At 41.5% G+C, this 19,281-nt stretch overlaps 1 protein-coding gene across 1 annotated transcript in view; it reads left to right on the forward strand.

Moving 5' to 3' along the window:
* The first annotated feature begins 896 nt into the window (after window positions 1–896).
* The window catches only part of LOC124624834, a 142,322-nt gene continuing 123,937 nt past the window's right edge, over window positions 897–19,281 (forward strand). Inside the window, exon 1 of the mRNA XM_047149132.1 lies at window positions 897–1,012. Coding sequence (XP_047005088.1) covers window positions 988–1,012 — 25 coding nt within the window. The 5' untranslated portion in view covers window positions 897–987. The remainder of the gene's footprint in view (window positions 1,013–19,281) is intronic.

The raw sequence follows: 19,281 nt of genomic DNA on the forward strand, positions 1-19,281 counted from the left end.
TAACAATTAATTGTGTTTCAATGGAGCGTTTTGTTAGCAACCTGAATGATAATAAATCTGCTTCGACAGAATGAACTCAGTTTAACATTATTTTAACATTATTGTTAAATTTATTTCGTACATTGTTGCCAAGGTTTCTCACGGTCCGCTGTGACAGCTCGGCAGCCAGCCGAACGCCGCCGTCTGCAAAGCGTGCGCCAAGGATTTTCCACACCCCTACGTATCACGTGAACACCGAATGCTTTCTCTGGAAACGATAATAGTCGCTCACGTGACACTGTTTTTGTTTCGTCCCAGCTCTCGGTGAATAAACTTCAGAGCCATTTGAACCAATTTTTTTTTTTTTTTTTTTTTTTTTTTTCAGAAAGATAGTTTCACGTCGGGTGGCAAAGCTGTGGGAGAGGTGGGTTCTAGATAGCAGAGTACTGGAAGTTCGTGGGTCGGCAGGTCACAACCAACTGAAGCGGCCGCCTCTCCGGAACGTAGGGATGGACTCGCCCAGCGATCAGGGCGCAGAACGCGTTTCGGAGCATATTTATTTTTCACGAGCCCTACTTATGCCTGCAGCTACCCTGCAAACAGGCTCTGCACGTCTGCGGTCAGCCACTTTGTTGTCTGTCCCAGTACTAGGCTCCCAGACACGCACACGGCGTCAGCGCACCGACCGCCTCGGGGACTAAGGCAGACTCGGAATTGTCAACGACAGACGGTCACGAGCAACTTAGGAGAACTCAGGAGTCCGCTTCCCGCCAGTGAGGCAGGCCGGACTGTCAAAGACTGCCGCAGCTGTTGACAGTGAGACGGCGTGGTCTGCGAGAGGGCGTCTGGAGGGGAGCGAGTAGAGAGAGGGGGTGGGGCCCGGCTGGCGTGAGGGGAGAAGGCGGCAGCCAGTCGCGGTCCGACAGCCGCCGAGTGCGCATCAGATATCTGTCTTGACGGCGCCTGCAAGCGCAGCGGCGGCCGACGCTCTCGCCGTACCGCCACTTCATGGAAACCCAGCCTGCCGTCATGGGTGAGTAGCGTTCACTCTCCAGCCTCACCTGCCTCATTGCTGGAAATAATGTGCGCGGTGGACAGCATTATTTATCGACTGACCAATTTTGTGATAGCCTACACACGTCTCGATCGACTGCAGCCAACGTTTAGTGCACCGTCTTGTTATTGTGATTTGCTTATCTCGAGTTCTGAGTTTGTTTTAAACAGAAAGAAAAATTGGAGTATGCCTTCGGTGTTTTAGAGGTAACAAGGCCAAAAAAGCCTAGAGAAGTCTGTGGGCAAAGACGTGGCTAATGCACAGAAAGAAATTCGCCCGCCTTCTCTTAAGGAAATGGGGAGCCGATGATTTTTTTCAATTATTTAAGAATGGATGAAATATGCATTTCGGAGTTGCTGCATCATCTAATATATAAAGCAGATGTATAAAAAATGCAGCATTTAACAACTGTTAGATCTGTAAATAAAATGACACTTTGCTCATCATAAAGACGTGGATAGAAGCTGGACTTCCTTTCATACGTACAGCAACAAAGCAAGTATATTTTATGAGTAAAGTTCCATTGACTATTTCGGTTTGTAGGCTCTACTGCAGATCAAAAGACCGAAACACAAACAAATTGGAATTAGATTTAATTTCCGGTAAATATCGGAAATAATATCTAAAAACCAAAGTACGGCAAAACGACACTTTAATTCATAAAATATATCTTTCACCCTGTAACAAACCATTATGGATTGGTTTAAAAATTAAATAAGTGCTTCATTTCTTGAACCTCTATTGCTGTACTCTTCGCACGACATGTGCCACAAACATCTCAAGTCTTCACATGTCTTCAGATACTCTCAAAGATTCGTCAATATCGTGTAGAACGTCATTGAATCTCGCGCGCAGTGACGAAAGACAAAGGATAATCGGCTGTGGTGTGGTCCTTCCCGCCTGACATCTCTACAAGGAACGTTCTTCGATTGGTCAAAACGCTTTCATCCGCCCAATTGGTCGGTCGGTCGGTCGGTCGGTGCCTGTGTGGAGCCCTTAAAGGAACATGTGATCATTTGCCACAAACACTGTGCATTTCGCGTTCTTCTAATCCGCGTATGCAGGAGGAAGCGTGGAGGAGGGTAGGGAGGGGGAGCAAACCATTACTCTGTTTGTGGGTCTATCTGGACATGATCACCTGTTTTTGAACTGTAAATACGAATAAGTACGACCAGTCACTTGTGAAAAATTTATTTCCGTGAGCTAATTTTAGTCTCTTCTGGTTCATCTTCAGATGGCGTAAGCTGAAGTCGCATATTATTTATTGCGTGGCGCCTGTTGTGTACTGGCAGTACGCGATAAAAACGCAAGTATAGAATTCTGCATGTCTCATCTGAAGACGAACCTTAAACAGTTCGTAAACTAATCTCTGGACATAAGCAAATATTTCATAAATGACCGGTTGCAGTTATGTTTATTGGTATTGAATTACTACAGAGTCATGGAATTCCAAAAAATATCTATAAGGGGTACTTATTATCCTTATTCTCGCCAAACTGGTTTCTAACACGCAGTCATTATTTTTCAACATGGGAAATGTAACTGTTATGATGGAAAACTTTGTTTTTGAATGTATTTTTAAGCTACCGATGTCTTAGTTTCAGAATATAGACGCTATGTAAAGTAAAAAATAAAATTTGACTAACACGCGCTAATGTTTCAAATCGAAGTATTGACATGTACGGAAGTTATTAAGCACGGCTATAAAACTATTCAAAACAATGTGTAAACTACCTATATTGAGTTTTTCTAAAAAATAACTCTCATGACGAGGTACTGAAACTAGCTTAGGGACAATAAACAAGGTGATATAAACGCGTACTTTCAAGTTCCATACTGATTAGCCAGTATTCGCTGTCACGATGTGAGACTCAACGCAGAGTTCTGATTCAAGCTTTCGAAGATGGTGCGTCTTGTTGAGCAGAGTGCAATGAGACAAAGAATAAATTTACAAGAATGTATTGCAAATAGCCTCTAGTATCAGAGGGTAAGGTGATGTGACGCTGTCAGCGCCTATTCTGCTATGGAATGTTGTGGTTTTTACTTGTGGATTATAACGAGTAAGTCATCCCGAGGTGGTTGCTGCACAAGTATTTATTGCCGCATTCTTACAATACTAGGAAATAAAGATGTCCTAAATGAGCTCCACATGAAGTCGATGGCCCTTATTTTTTGTTCGTGTAAGCACTTAACTGATCAGCTCGACTGGACCATTGGTGTTAGCTGCTGGCGATGACTGCCACTGAGGATGTGCCAGGCAGCCCAGCCCGCTAGGCAGTCGCGTTATCTACACATTACAGTGATGACTGGGCATTCCCAACAGCTGGTTAGGAGCAGTAGGACTATAAAAATTTCTAAATGCCCTTGGCGGATCCGATTCTGTGTATTTCCTTTTTCTTTCCACTGTGACTAGCCATGTCAAGAGCATGGGTTTACTACAATCTGTAATCTTATTTGATAATGTATACATTGCGTGTATACCGCAGTGAGTGTCCTCGTTAGCCCAACCTTGTACCCTTCTTGAAACATCTAGCCTGGCGCTTCATTTTTGCGTCATTGAAAGGAGGTCGCAAGAGATAACAAAGAATGGATCAACAGAATGTATACTCGTGAACCCCCCCAACACAAACATGTACATGCGCGCGCGCTTCATTATTGGTTGACTGTAACTTGCTAAGTAATCTGTCTATACAACACGGTTCTCTGGAGTTAAAATATGCATGGTTGTATGACTCTTTAGTAGCCACTCTGATAGCCTCGCTGGCGGAAACTGATTACTTGTATCTTATTCACTGCTTGTAAATTTTCTTTACACGTGGCTGTAATAAGGTACCCACACTTGCTTTCTGGTGCTTCTGGTCATCTTGAGGCCTCTTGGTGCCGGTGTCAGATAGTGGGCCGCTGTCACAGCTGTTTAGATAGTGATTCTGGTATCTTGGATAAACTTTATCCTACGTCAATGACGACGGGGGATACCAGGCAGTCTTCGCGCTTGTCTGTTTCTGGATTTTTGAAGCGATTTATTATGGTCATTGAGAAAGTACAACCTTGTCTACTTCTGCAGCAGCACTGTTTCTGCGTGTGCATAAATATTCTTTAAATTTACCTTGGAACAATGACAACTAGCAGATTTTAAGCATCTTAATCTGACAATTATCATTATTTCAAGACAGAACGTCCCTTGAAAACGGTGAAAATATGAAAAAAATGTAATTGTTGTTTTGATGATTTGAAGTATGCTTTGTGTGAATCAAAGAAAATGTCGGTCACAAAATTCTTATTTAAGCATTTGGCGCCTCAGGGGGGAGACTCCCTCTTTCTGCTGTCATTTCTCTTCTATAATCTTTGATTTAATAAGGCTATGGGCATTTTTTCGTTTGTTTTCAGCTACTGGCTACACAGTATTGCATTTCGTTGCTTCCGATAATAAAACGTAAATTTTTTGTATCTGGGGAAGTAAATGCCGAGATCGATCTCCAGAGCTTTCAAGGAAAATAGTGAATATCAGCATATATATATTAGTGAATATAAGCATTATAAATACATGAGAAGTGGACAATCATTTATCCGGTGATAAATGTAAATTTTAGGCTAGGATACTACTACTTTTCTGAGTGCAGAATCAAATTGAAGTTGTTGTAAGTGTGAACTGTTTTTCATCCTTTCTCCATATGATTATGTAGAACGCAATGAAACCAATGGCGAAAATGCTGTATTAAATATTAATGTACTTTCGGAAGTTATAAGTTTGTGTTTAAAATGTATCCGTGGCAAGAATGTATTGCAGTCGCTGCAAGTACAGCAAAATTTTAAACTAAATTTCCCGTAACTTTTGTTTTTTCTCTTTTCTGAAACTACTTACCACAGGACAATGAAAATCTTATGTTCAACTTTTAGTACATGTCTATCAAGTGATAGCTCTGTGGCTATCTTATAAAGTAGTCCATGACATTTATTTAAAAAATTGTCTGTAAAAGGAATCACTAAAAAATTTCAAAATTACAATTTTACTTTATGTATTTCTTTAAGAATTTCAACTTGTTAGAGAACTGTGTAAATGTACGCTTAAGAAATCTGAGTCGTGCTCTTAATACTACCAGAAAAAATGTACATTGGAAGTTGTCAGTTGAATACGACGAAGGTAGAAGGTACCTTCTCCCCTTAAATGATCGAGAAGGGAAGGAGTTAAGGTGTTACCGGCTCAGTGACGACTTTAAGGCGGACGGGTCGCGTCGAAAAATGTGCTATGATATTTGAACGTAGTGCCACACAAAATACAGCTCCAGATCAAAATAATGTTCCCTCCATTTAAACTACCGTGTGAAATTGTCGCAGTATGCTCCTCAATGAACATGTTAAGCTTCCTAAGATTGATGTAAAAGCTAATTGGAATTTTGTCATAACTTACTCGGCTGCAGTTGTGCTGCAGAATCTGAATAGACAGTGACCAGAATTTATATCTGAAAGCTTACTATTCCGGTAATGATGGGACTTGCTGATGTGTTTTGGAGCACGTATGTCTCCGGCTAAAACGCAAAGTATCTCATTCGGACGGCAACGTGCGTCGGTAAATTCACCTTTGCCCTCGTGACTATGACGAAGTGTAAATACTGGGTAAGCGTTTGTACAGGGCTGAGATACTGCTATCCTCGTTCCAACAACACACGGCTGTGTAATGCCCTGCTACAACCGACGAAACTCTAAATGACGCAAAGTTGCACAGTGCTTGGCATAGAACAAACCGTCACACCTTTATCATCTTCCGTGATAGCGAGAGATGGATAAGTGTCGTATAACGATAACATCGAATATCGATTAAAAGTGACACGTACCTGACTGGATTACACAACTCCAATAAGTCACTAGCTATAATCGCAGCTATAGCTCTCATTGCAGTTCACGAACATTCCAGAGGTGACGTGGTATAATATATCCGGCCCTTGCTTTCTGAACTCATCGGCGGTAAAGTAATTGTTCTCCGTGGCACGAATGAAAGTTCATAGTAGTCTGTGATTGTATTTATTGGTTGGGATAAATAGGAGCCGGCCGCTGTGACAGAGCGGTTCTAGGCGCTCCAGTCCGGACCCGCACTGCTGCTACGGTCGCAGGTTCGAATCCTGCCTCGGGCATGGATGTGTGTGATGTCCTTAAGTTAGTTAGGTTTAAGTAGTTCTAAGTTCTAGGAAACTGATGACCTCAGATGTTAAGTCCCATAGTGCTTAGAGCCATTTGAACCATTTTTTGATAAATGGAAATCTTGCTGTTAGCCTTTGTCCTAACGCAATAGTACTGGGCGTTAGGCTGCATGCTATTATCAGGCCGATTTTTCTTTGAATTTTGTATTTTGTGATAACATACCAACTGAGTCATTCTAATCAGGGCCATTCGCCAAAACACTTCTGGTCCAACGAACACAAATAGATTTTTAAAACATATTCAGCTGTTGGGCTTGTGAGAGTGAGCTGCTCAAGTGTCTACAAGCCTAGCTTATAAACGCAGAAACTTGCCATAGCAAGAGGATGCCGCTCAAAATAAGAAAGACGGATTTACACATAACAGCAGATTGTTCGTTAGTAATGCTAGCTGCTACAGCTCTTTCACGCCGATGTAGTTTTATAATCTATGCCTCCGTTTGTAGCACGAAGGCATTAATATATTTATGAAATGCCCTCCGCCATACACGGATCCGCAGTTTGACTTATATACAGGTAGTTCTACCCAAAAAATTAAAATATATGCAGTTTACACTTTTCAGAATGAAAGTTTAGCTCATTGAAATGTGGTTTAACGAATGTAGAACGTCTTTGGTTTGTTAATTAGACCGTGGGGTGAACTACTTCACTACACCAAAATAGTATGTGCGCTGGAACTACAGCACAGCTGAACCTGAAACTTCCGGGAAGATTAAAAACTGTGTGCCACACCAGGACTCGAACCTGGGACATTCGCCTTCCGCGGGCAAGTGCTCTATCAACTGAGCTATCAAAGCACGATTCAAGATCGACCCTCACTGTTTCATTTTCGCAACTACCTCATCTCCTACGTTCTAAACTCCACAGAAGTTGTGACTCTTGAAGTTCCCGTCAGATATGTTGTAAATAGTCTTCATGGGTTTGCCGCCGGATCACTTCGTGCAAATTCCACGTTGTTTCCTCGGAACAACTGTCCGATATCTTTAGATGGTTCAACCTTGCTGGTGGCTAGGTACCTAGGCATGATGCCTGTTCTTCAGTGTTATTGATGCGTTTTAACTTCCTACCTGTGGGTTTAGAAACACGATCCACGAGCGGTGACAGGCTTTTAGGGTCGTTGTAAGTAAAAAAATTTAAAAAACGAGAAAAAGAAACTGGGTTTATAACCGCATTGTGATAAATAACGCTACGCTCAGTTAAAACTATGGCCGAAACGCTAGTCAATATCGGAACATGACCTGGCCAGGTAGCCGGAATTTTTTTTAGTAAAATAAACTATCGGCGAGCTGTGTAATCTGCTCTGGCGCGAAGCTAAGGCATTGCAGTCTCTAGGCAAGCACAACACCGATATGGAAACGGAAATGTCGTGTGGCTAGGGCCTAGGTTCCTTGGGTGGACACATTTATCTGCGATAGCTGAGAGCGAAGCACTTTATAGGCAGACAAGACAACAGTAGTAGTTATCTCTAACGGCTAGTTCTTGGAGTCGCTTGGCAACACTTATTCCCTAGAGTAGTTGTGCTTTCATATCAGTGTTAAGATACGGAAAAAACTAGTCCTTTCCAACCTTCGCCGTATTCTGGCCTTAAGAGAATTTGCGCTACATAGTGCACTGAACACAGGGCAGCGTAGAACAAAACTGATCAAAATTTTCCCTTATCGCCGGCTCAAATACGGTTGTTGGGTGAGTTTTTGAGGCGCGTTCCTTTTTCACTACATAGTTTTGACAGTGTGTCCTGATAGATCGAGTACTGGGAGAAAGCAACCAAATAGGAGAACGCGTGAAATGTATTAAATAACTGGTGTCTGAAGCGTTATACGTGACTAGAGACATTCTGTAGGTAAGGTTCCACTGAACCATATCCTGAACAGTGCTGCGCTTCATGAACGCTCTTCACATAGGTTCAGTGGTTCTCAGAAAAAGTCGGAGATATTGGAAAGTGAACGCGGGTTCTTCCCCTCCTAAGGCAATGACGCAAATTCTCATTCTGAATTGTCCTAACGATGTTAAGCAGGCCGCATTCCAAAACAGCTTACTGATACTAGGGCACAAATTTCAGAATATCCATTTGGCTGATTAACGTATGCGAACGTGTTGCAGAATATCATACATTAAGCATACATGGAATATATGCTTACAACAAAATATGCGAAGGATGTAGTCTGTAGAAAGCTATATAAAGCTGAGTGGATCGTGTAGATCTTGAGCTGCAGAAGCAAATTGTAATCAGTCTTGTAATGGAACTGTAAACAGGTAAAATTTTAGTGAGCACCAAAGAGAATGTACAGTGAAGGATTTTATGAGATTTGTGTTACATGAATGCAGAGAAAAGTGGTTGGTAGTGAGTAGAATGGAATGCAGTACATACCAACAGTTATTTGGCAGGACTATGTAGATGTAGCAAGAATGGATTCATCGTTTAGCGCTGGTGAACATTCTTCGTATTCCGCTATGTCGCCTATTTAACAGGTATAGTAGGCAATAGCGTGCACTGGGAGTATAGTGGAATGAAACTTTCACTCTGTGACGGAGTGTGCGCGCCTTTCATACAGAGCTAATACAAGAGGACTGGGAATCGAACCCGGTCCTTGGCTATCCGCGATCCTTACTCTTATCTACTAATCTATCCAGATAACTCATAACACACTTTCATAACTCGGCTTCAAGTTTGACAATTTACAATTCATTTTGAGAAACGCTGATTATTTCGATTGGGAAAATAGCGGTAACATCGTTTCGTAGTGTAAGGGTGTTTTTTTGTGTACTGTTTTCTACGAGGGCATGATGAAAAGTAACGCTTCCGAATTTTTATTAAATGTCAGGCTTATTACTCTGTCGACTTTTCCTCTTTGCTGACGCGAGTTGCAACGCCCTGCCGCTAGAAGGCTCCGATTCGTAGCTCGTAAAATGGCGGTGTGTGACGTAATTACGGCGGTGCGTGATGAACAGCGTGCTGCAAATGAGTTTCTAACCGCAGAAAACGTGCCTTCAGTTGAAACCCATAGAAGAGTGAAAGCTATGAACGGTGATTGTATCGACATCAGAAATGTGCGACGTTGGGTTGTTCATGCTCACCATTTTGACACCGAAAACAAGAGAGAATTAAGAGTTCCGTCACAGAGAATTACCTACGCCGAAAAGTTAGAGCTCGTAAAATAATCTGTTCGCAATAGATACGTCTGTCATATTTGCGTTTGAGTTGTTTACAAGTGGGCTGTGCCAATAAAGTGGAAATAAAATTTTTAATTTGATTCATATTTGCTTACATATGTATACGTATACATACAGGAAGCGAAAGGCTATTTACAATTTGTACAGAAACCAGATGACAGTTATAAGAGTCGAGGGACATGAAAGGGAAGCAGTGGTTGGGAAGGGAGTAAGACAGGGTTGTAGCCTCTCCCCGATGTTGTTCAATCTGTATATTGAGCAAGCAGTAAAGGAAACAAAAGAAAAATTCGGAGTAGGTATTAAAATCCATGGAGAAGAAATAAAAGCTTTGAGGTTCGCCGATGACATTATAATTGTCAGAGACAGCAAAGGAGTTGGAAGAGCAGTTGAATGGAATGGACAGCGTCTTGAAAGGAGGATATAAGATGAACATCAACAAAAGCAAAACGACGATAATGGAATGTCGTCCAATTAAACTGTGTGATGCTGAGGGAATTACATTAGGAAATGAGACACTTAAAGTAGTAAAGGAGTTTTGCTATTTGGTGAGCAAAATAACTGATGATGGTCGAAGTAGAGAGGATATAAAATGTAGACTGGCAATGGCAAGGAAAGCGTTTCTGAAGAAGAGAAATTTGTTAACATCGAGTATAGATTTAAGTGTCAGGAAGTCATTTCTGAAAGTATTTGTATGGAGTGTGGCCATGTATGGAAGTGAAACATGGACGATAAATAGTTTGGACAAGAAGAGAATAGAAGCTTTCGAAATGTGGTGCTACAGAAGAATGCTGAAGATTAGATGGGTAGATCACGTAACTAATGAGGAAGTATTGAATAGGATTGGGGAGAAGTTTGTGGCACAACTTGACCAGAAGACGGGATCGGTTGGTAGGACATGTTCTGAGGCATCAAGGGATCACCAATTTAGTATTGGAGGGCAGCGTGGAGGGTAAAAATCGTAGAGGGAGACCAAAAGATGAATACACTAAGCAGATTCAGAAGGATGTAGATTGCAGTAGGTACTGGGAGATGAAGCAGCTTGCACAGGATAGAATAGCATGGAGATCTGCATCAAACCAGTCTCAGGACTGAAGACAACAACAACAACGTATATATGTAATCAAAATTGGCAACGGTAGTGCATTTAGTAGTGCTGTAAAGTAAGATATGGCACCCTTAAACACAGTATCAGAAGCCGTTAGTCCTCAAAATCAAAACCGATTTCACAAACTGATCCCAAAATAATTCCAGATCCGGTGTAGAGTTTGCGTGTTATGTCCTCATGTGATTGACCATCTATACCAACCTGTTGCTTAGAGCAGTATGCTGCAGTGATTGTAACACGTGGAACAACGATGTTGGTTTGTTTGATTCCTTTAGAATCCCTGTCGTCTTTGTGCATAATCTCCAGCTATCTTACCAATATACCTCAATGCTATGCATGTCTGGCGAAAATAATCACCTCAATTTCGTGCTTGCATGCCTTTGGTTTCGTTTGTTCCCAACACTTGCTCTCACTAATGCGACGTGTAGCTAACATTTACACGCTAACGGCACACTAACTGAAATCTACGGATGTGGGTTATATAGACGTGGTGGTATCTACGATACGCCAAAGTATCGCCTTTTCTAGAAATATAGCCTGTGTTAAGATATTCTTTTGTGAGCTATACAAAAGCTAGATCCGCCATTTTGAAGCGGTGATGTTCTGTGACTGTAGTTTTTGTCACAATAGCTAGTGTCGCTATTATCTCTATGTAAGCGACTCATTGTGCAATACTGATGAAATTTGCCGCTATCGGGATGCTGACGTCAGTGGAACATCTGGAAGACTCATAAGATTGGTGTCAGATGAGAGAAATGCGGAACTCGTTGACAGTAGGGTCTTTGTTTAATAGCAGATGAAGACTTCTTGGAAAATAGGGCACAACAGTTAATTTGATGCTGTATCATCATGACTCGGCTATTGAGCGGCTATAAGGTTGAACTTCAGACTCAGCCAAGTCGATATTAGCGTGTTTCAAATGTCTGTTGGCGACGAGTAATTACTAGACACACACCGGCGGTTTGCGACCATGGCAATAATTTCTTGGGCTTTAAAACTTAGTCGCAGCAAGTTCATTTATGATCTAGCTGTTCAGAAGATAACCATTTTCGAAAAAGAAAGGAATTTTAGCATATAGTTTAAACTTTTTGGCAGTGTGTCTTGAACGGAGCAGCGCCTGTACAAGGGGGAGTAAAATGACGAGACAGACGGAAAAAAATGTACGTAATAATACAGTTTCTCTCACTGTGAAACAAGACCGTCATTGTCTTCATGGAAAACTGTTAGTGGTTTCCTACGGAACCGTGGTAGCACACAGACGTGCGTCCCTTTGTCCGAATCAAATCTATGGCCACCAGTGTCTTTCTTCAGGGCTCGAAAAACATGGGAATCGTATGAGGAGAGTTCGGGCATTACGGAGGATATGGGCGGACCCACGTAGCAACACTGTTCAGACTACGCTGCAGAAGTTCAACTGGGAAGTCCCTTACATATCATACATCCAGTTTCGAGCTCTCCCCGTGCAATTTCCATATTTTTTCGAGCCTTGAAGAAAGACATTTGTGGCCGTAGATGTGCACGCCTGGTTACAATCATGATTCCGTAGGTAGCTGCAACCATTTTTGCATGAAGGCATTGACCGTCTTATCCCACAGTGGAGTACATGTATTAGCAGTTCTAGCGATTACTTTTGAAATAATGGACAGCTGACTTTTTTCCATGTCTTTCATTTGACTGCCCCTTACGTAACAGCGAATTCAGTTAGTTTTGGTAGATTGGGCATGCATCTAGTGACTACGTCGCTAACTTAATGAAAAAGTCATCAAACGTATTCAGCAGCAGATATAAACGTATCTACGTGACCAACGAAACAGCTACACTGGGTTCCTGAATTCTAAATGACATGCTAATGTTGACATTTTATGTACAGGCGAAAACAGCGTAAGCAGATTCAACGTATCACCGGTAACGCAAAAGATAACTGAAGTATTGCAGTTATACTGTGCTCGAGTTACCAGCTCATATTCCCCACACAACTCTTTAAAGTGTTCCTTGCTGCAATATCGACGGAAAAGAAATTAGTTAGGTGTATCTGAAGTATTTCAGTGAAGTGGAATGCGCATTGGTAATTTATATCCAAGATAATGTTTTCGGTTAATGCGGAAATAATGAAGTCAGTCATGGAATTGTGATAGCAAAGCGGCGTCGGTAAGTGGACAAAACGTATACCTTTCATAACGTGGAGACAATTCCGACGCTAAATGCGATGGAGACAGTGTAAACAGTTAATGGTTCTAGCCGGATGTTCATCCCAAAGTTGTCAACGCTCAGCTTTCCTCAATCAATGATGTCAAGTGTGTGCCAGAAAGGAAGACACTGTATACATTACGATCGGCTGTGGTCAATCAGGTGTCGACAAATGAGTTAGATCTGTGATTAAGATGAACCAAATATGTTGTCCTGGACCGTGAGAGTTCATCAGACACAAGGTGACGTCGGGCGTGCACCAGGGAAGTGCGACGGAACCTACAGAATTTTGAGACTTTCAGTGCACGTGTGTGACGGAAAAGTGTCGTCTTTGAGTAACTGCAGGGAGGCTTCAGGATTACTTCGACGAAAATGCTATTTCGTGCAATCAATAAGAGTTCCTCATAGCTTGAAAGTGAGTTTCTTGTATACACTGGATGGAAAGACGAATAATACATAAGATCTTAAACCAAGAGCGAACAATAAGAATCAAAGACTGAAGTCCACGGATTAAAAGCAGCAATGCAATCTTTTTACCCTACTGTTCAACCTGCAGATCAATGATATGAAGCAGATAAAAGAAAGGTTTAGGAGTGGCAGTAAAATTAAAGGTTAATATATGAATTATAAGATTCGCCAGTGAGGTAAACCATTGTTGACGTGTATCAAATCTTCTCTCATTGCAAGCGGTATGAGAAAATCAGTTTTTTTTAAAGGAGCTGTAGAAACTTGATCGCTGTTTCCCACAATACTAGTTCTTGAATGTACAACGAAGTCGCCCATTTGACGCCAATAATCGTTTTTACACCGTAAGTAGACATAAAAATGTAAAAGGAATGATAGTCGTTGAAATGAATGAAAGAAACGGTACCTGATAAAACACTTTCGATTAAGCGTGTTTTTCAGTGCATTTCAATGTTCGGCTGACGCACAAGCTGTGATTGCTAACTTTCCAACGCCATGTTTTGATCAGGAATGCAGTTTGGGGGCTAAATCGAATATACTGGGCTGGGCAAAACGGGTTGGAGAAAGCTTGTAATGCCTCCTCCAAAGGGTTGTCTTGTTAAAAAGAGCAAATAAATCACCAATAGGAGAAAGGGCAAAGCAGTAATAGTGATCACCTCTCCATGCAAACTTGATTTGGAAATTGAAGAAAAAGTCAAGGAAAAAGAAGAGAAAACGAAAACTTTCCTATGGGGAAGAAACAAAAGGGTCAATCTGTAACTAAGGTGAAGTAGCAGAAAACGACAGTCGGAAAGACCAGCTCAATAAAAGAAAAATTGCAAGAGAATATTGTTAGACTTCATCAGGCGAAAAAAGACCCAGACGATGCATGCATATTTTGTAATGCGCTATATTCACACTCATTATCAAAGGAGGCATCGATCCAGTGTCAATCTCATGAACAATGTTGTTCCGAAGCTGTGGAAGAAGACAAATACTTCACATTTGATTTCTGTTCTCAGTAAAGTCTCTCTGCGGTTTTCTGTTACGTTCTGTTGTTGAGAACATCGCCTACATTACTGACATAGTTTGAATTTTTGTGTTTAAAACGAGTTTTGGTACTCAAAGATTTATCATATCCCTTGGTAGCATATTTGAAGATTTCTTTGTGTTTCCAAATTTTCTTGCAGAAGAGTAAACATTTTTTCTTGGTTTTTTAAGCTTTTTCGTTCATTTAAATAGGTATCCAGTTTTACGTAAGGGGTGGGGGAAAACTTTTCTTTTTACCTAACTGTTTTTTTTGTGCTGCAACGGTTTAAGCTGTAACCGAACTCATGTCATGTTGTTGACTATGTAACAGATTAGAATAACCTTAATTTGCAAATTTATTGACCACTGAATAAAATATGAGTTAAAAGTTAAGTTACCCTGTTTTACCCTTATTTCCCCTACGCCAAAAACTAATAATAAATAAATAAAATAGTTATCGCCTCTGAAAGTAACTGATAATCGAAGGATTTGTTAACTGGAATGAACAGCGTAAGAGCAAAAACTTTTGATAGAGAGAACCACAGAAAGACGAAAACATTGGAGTAGCAGAAAAGAGACAAGCGAAAAACCTGACAGCAGTTTGGGAATCAGGAAGTAGGCTGCAACGGTAGCCATTGTTACTGTCTTAAAAGCCCCCACCCGCAATAGCAATGGTCACGTTTGACAAGTCATTACGTAGTTACAAGACTTACTGATTACCTCAAATAGCGAAAACATTATTCAGTCGCAACAGGTAGCCTCGGTTTCTTTTTTGCAAATATCGAAGGTCGATATTTTGTCTTCAGCACTGATGTCACGATATTTGAGAATTCACTATAGATTTTTAAACATTCGACATAGATTTTTTGTAATATTGACGAGCATTGAACATCGCTAATTCTAGTATTGGTAAATCAGTTCTTCCGTGTAGAATCCAATGAACGATACGTCTACGTTATTAAATTGATGTAATCGATGGATTTTTCATGTCACAAACTGCTGGGATGCAAGAGTAAAGAACTATTTGTAACTGTTTAAACTTAACAATCATCTGTCCTTGGACTGAAATCGAACAATACTCATTGCGCAGCAGTGCTCAGTCCTTTGTTAGAGTGACTGACTGTACTGGAACTAGGTACAACTCATTTAGCGGTTGCGCCCTGTAATAACCAAAGGGCGTTCCAAAATTCTTCGAATTCACTATCCTGCACGATGGACTAAATCCGAACGAAAATGTTTCTAAGAATCTGTTATTTCTCCAAATACAAATTTTCTGTTAAATATATCATGCCTCCATTCCTTAATATAAACGTATTATTGATTCACGAATACCATCAGTTTTCTATATGCATATAGGAGTGTTGTAATTACATTTACCAGTAAACTTACTCGAAGCAAATCTGCAGTTCTATTGAGGGCATAGATCTTCGGACATCTGTTGGCCATTGTCAACGAATATAGCAACTCCCAGTGCAGTGATAATGATCTTCCTGCTCCTTTTCCAATCACCACTATATACTTCAATGTTGTCCCTATATTTCACTCGATCGTTCTACTTTTGGAAAAACCGAAGAAAGGAGAAATTTTAGAATGCTTCGAATAGCATTTCCTCTTAGCATATAATTGCATAGGCTTATTTTTACCAAAGTCATTAGTATCTCAGGAAAACATGCACTTTTTATCTCGTTTAAAGTTGTAAAAGCGCTTAAGATTAAAAGTTAATTTTGTAAATTTGCAGACTAGAGAAAATTAGCATTAATTTCAGCCACCTATTGTGCGCCATACACAGGTGCGATATTATTCAGTGCTGCTGATCTGACAAGTAGGGAAATTTAGGGTCAGATACCAGAGTGGTCCTTACATAAACGTGCATGCGCGTCTGTTTGTGACTGATTTGTTGTTTTCCTTCACGCACACAGCTACCTTCCTCTTGTCTTTCACGGAATAGTGTGCGAAGATGATAAAACTGCACTCAGAGGATTTGTAACTGCAATGAAATTTGTTTTTGAGGAAGGTATTAAAAACAAACAGGCGATTAAGTTGTCCCAAGTTATTCAATGAAACACCCCGAATTCCTAATAAGCATATAATACGAGAAAAGGTTACAGAAACTGGAGGATTAACGTCAACGTACCTTACCGCTGCAGTAGCACTCTGAACTATGCATATGTGTGTCATCAAATGACTGGTTCCAGGAAACGAAATCGCTGTAGCACTCCAAGCCAAGCGGTCAGATTTTTAGACTTCGTATTTCCACGGATGACGACACAGATTCGGAGAAGGTCATTTCAAATCAATGATTTTCCAATGCATGCTTGAGATGGCCTGGGAGGAATTTACGATAGCCCTAAAGTATGCTAACATTTTTAAATTTCAGGCAAAAATTTGACCTGTCCCTGGTAGTTAAATTGTATGGTTAGTCATTAAATGTTCGCATTTAGATTCTTAGCCACTGCAGCGTGTGATGTCACAGAAACTGCATAATATTTCAACGTGGCTGCTGCTTGCCATTTCCAGGTGCGACTTTGTGGTGGTGTGGTGGCGCACCAGGTCATATGCCAGCTCGCAAATATATAGTTGTCTCAGAGTGGAGGGGAGAAGCTAAAACTTCATCGTAGGATACATTGCCAGTAAATATTTTCTCGAATTGGACGATTAGTTTAAAAGCCAGTATCCGCACCTGGCACACGTTCTCGTCTGATGTGGCAGTGGATTTTTCCGCAAGGAGGTACTCAAAACCGTTCGGAAATTTAGGACACGATTACACAGTTGCAAGAAACTTACCTCGGTGTCTCAGCCAGTGGTGAAATGACAGACTGCAGATCCAGAGGTGTCGGGCTCGATCGGCTGTCTCTCTAAAGATTTTTTTATCTGTCTCTTTCACGTCTTTCACCATTCGCAGTATTTGTTGATGCGGAAAACGCTCCGTTGCACCGTGCCTCGGAGTGCACGTAAAACTGTAGATACCCCTAAAACTGGCTGCTTGGATTCGAAGGTTGGAGGAAAATGTAGGGTTACTATCACAAATGGGACCAGGCCCTTTGGTGCTCAGACCAGACTTAGGGCAGATGACAGCTTCACCTTTCTGTAAAGAAGTATGTGAAACGTCTGACACTTACCTTACATGTCATTTTTGCTCTCAATGTAAATGTCCGTTGTTGTCAATAGACGGTTTTTGGCAGTGCCGTATCAAGCTTCTCGCCAGCATGTTTAGATCACGTACAATAACCTGCATCTACATATGTACTAACCAAGCGCTGTGCAGTTGATGTCGAAGGGTGTTTAGAAACAATGTACTAGCGACTATACTGTCCCATTCCGTTCGTGTACGGAACTAGGGAAAGATGGCCATTTACTTGTCAAATCGCCCTAATCACTCTTCTCAAGATACCTACGCAAGATATACGAGGCAGATAGCACACAGATCGCACAGCCCCGTAGAAGGGTTCCCAAATTTTCGCAATTGCGTTTCCCGAGCAGGACTGGCGTCTTCAAAAAATTACAGTTTAATCTCCCTGAGCATTTCTGATCCACTTCTGTTTCGCTTATATAATACTGTTATAATTCTAGCAAAGCGTCTTTAAATTCATGCGGCGCTTACAGTCGTGTCTGCTTGTTAAGGTCTCTGTAGTGTATTATCAATTCCTAAAGCAATTAACCTAAAAACCTGCGTTACCGATCTGAACAAATGATGAAGATGGATAGCTATTTAGATCTTCCGTTGCTTTAGGTGAGTTCTAGATTGGAATCCTCCAACATGGATACGTTAGATAAGTTTCAGAGCTGGACTAACTCTCCATCTGCCATTACAGCGACGTAGACGTTTCACAGAATTTCAACCTTCACTTCCCTACTGACGACATTCCGCACATCTTTCGTTCCTTCAATACTCTAGAAAGCTTAGGGGGTTAAAATAGCTCCGTAACCAGCGACAATATGTATATAATTTTCTTATTGTCCGTACGGAATTGTATGAATGGAAAAGTCATACGGTTACAATCTTTGTAATCTTGGTCATTTTAGTGCTTAACAAGTAAACAGGGAGAAGAGGGTTTCAAGTATTCTCACCGCGCAGTGGTAATAACAACGTATTGCATTTGTTTCTGACTCGAATAATTAATAATAATAATTATTATTATTATAGTAATAATAAGTGCGCAATACTGCGACGCTTCCACATTTCGCGTGGCAGAAGGGTGCACACCGCCGCAACACGATCGCTCTTGGTCCATCGTTTATCGGAATGGTAGGCCGTGAGATAGAGCGCAGAGGCGTTGGGTTTCGCGTCAGATGGTCGCCGTCCTTGGGTGCTATCGGTTACCGCGAGATAAGCATGTTCTGCCGACGAGAGACATTCCGACCCGAGCGCGAACGAACGCGGAATTCGCGAACGTATCAACAACCGAGACCTTGGGTATGGATTGTTTAAACAGCGTGTAGATAGCTCGAAGGACGGACGTCAAAAAGCAATAAGTCAAATACTATCTTCCAATAACACTGCAACCAAATACGCCCGGAGGGCCACGCGTGTAAGCATGCCGCTTCCGGAAGGTACACAGACCCTGGATCGAATCCATCGGCGGATTAACGAGGAGGGCAGGTGTGCAGCCAGATTGGCTGGTTTTCACGCTGTTGCCCACATCAGACAACTTGAATACCGGGCTAGCACCCACATTCTGCCTCAGTTTAATTTGTGGTACGATACTATGGGACCAAACTGCTGAGGTCATCGGTCCCTAAGCTTAAACACTACTTAATATAACTGAAGCTACCTTACGCTAAAGACAACATACACACCCATACCCGAGGGAGGACTCGAGCCTCCGACGGGGTGTTCACTAGTGGCTGTATGTAACCATTACGTGCACTGCACATGAAGTGTCATTATTGGAAGGACCTACTTGCATTACTGCACACTTTATGAACAGGAGGCAAGTGACCTACTACATATGAATAACCTCAATTGGTGCATATATATTTTACACATAATTTGAATCTTCTCTTGCAAAAAGCTCACATAGCCACTGTACTAAATAACATGAGATAGTGAATGTGTTCTGAATGGATAAGGTGGCTAGACCGAGCGGCAACCCCGCGCGGCCCGCCTCAGTTACACGATT

This window comes from Schistocerca americana, chromosome 1, assembly GCF_021461395.2.
Source record: "Schistocerca americana isolate TAMUIC-IGC-003095 chromosome 1, iqSchAmer2.1, whole genome shotgun sequence".
Lineage (NCBI taxonomy): Eukaryota > Metazoa > Arthropoda > Insecta > Orthoptera > Acrididae > Schistocerca > Schistocerca americana.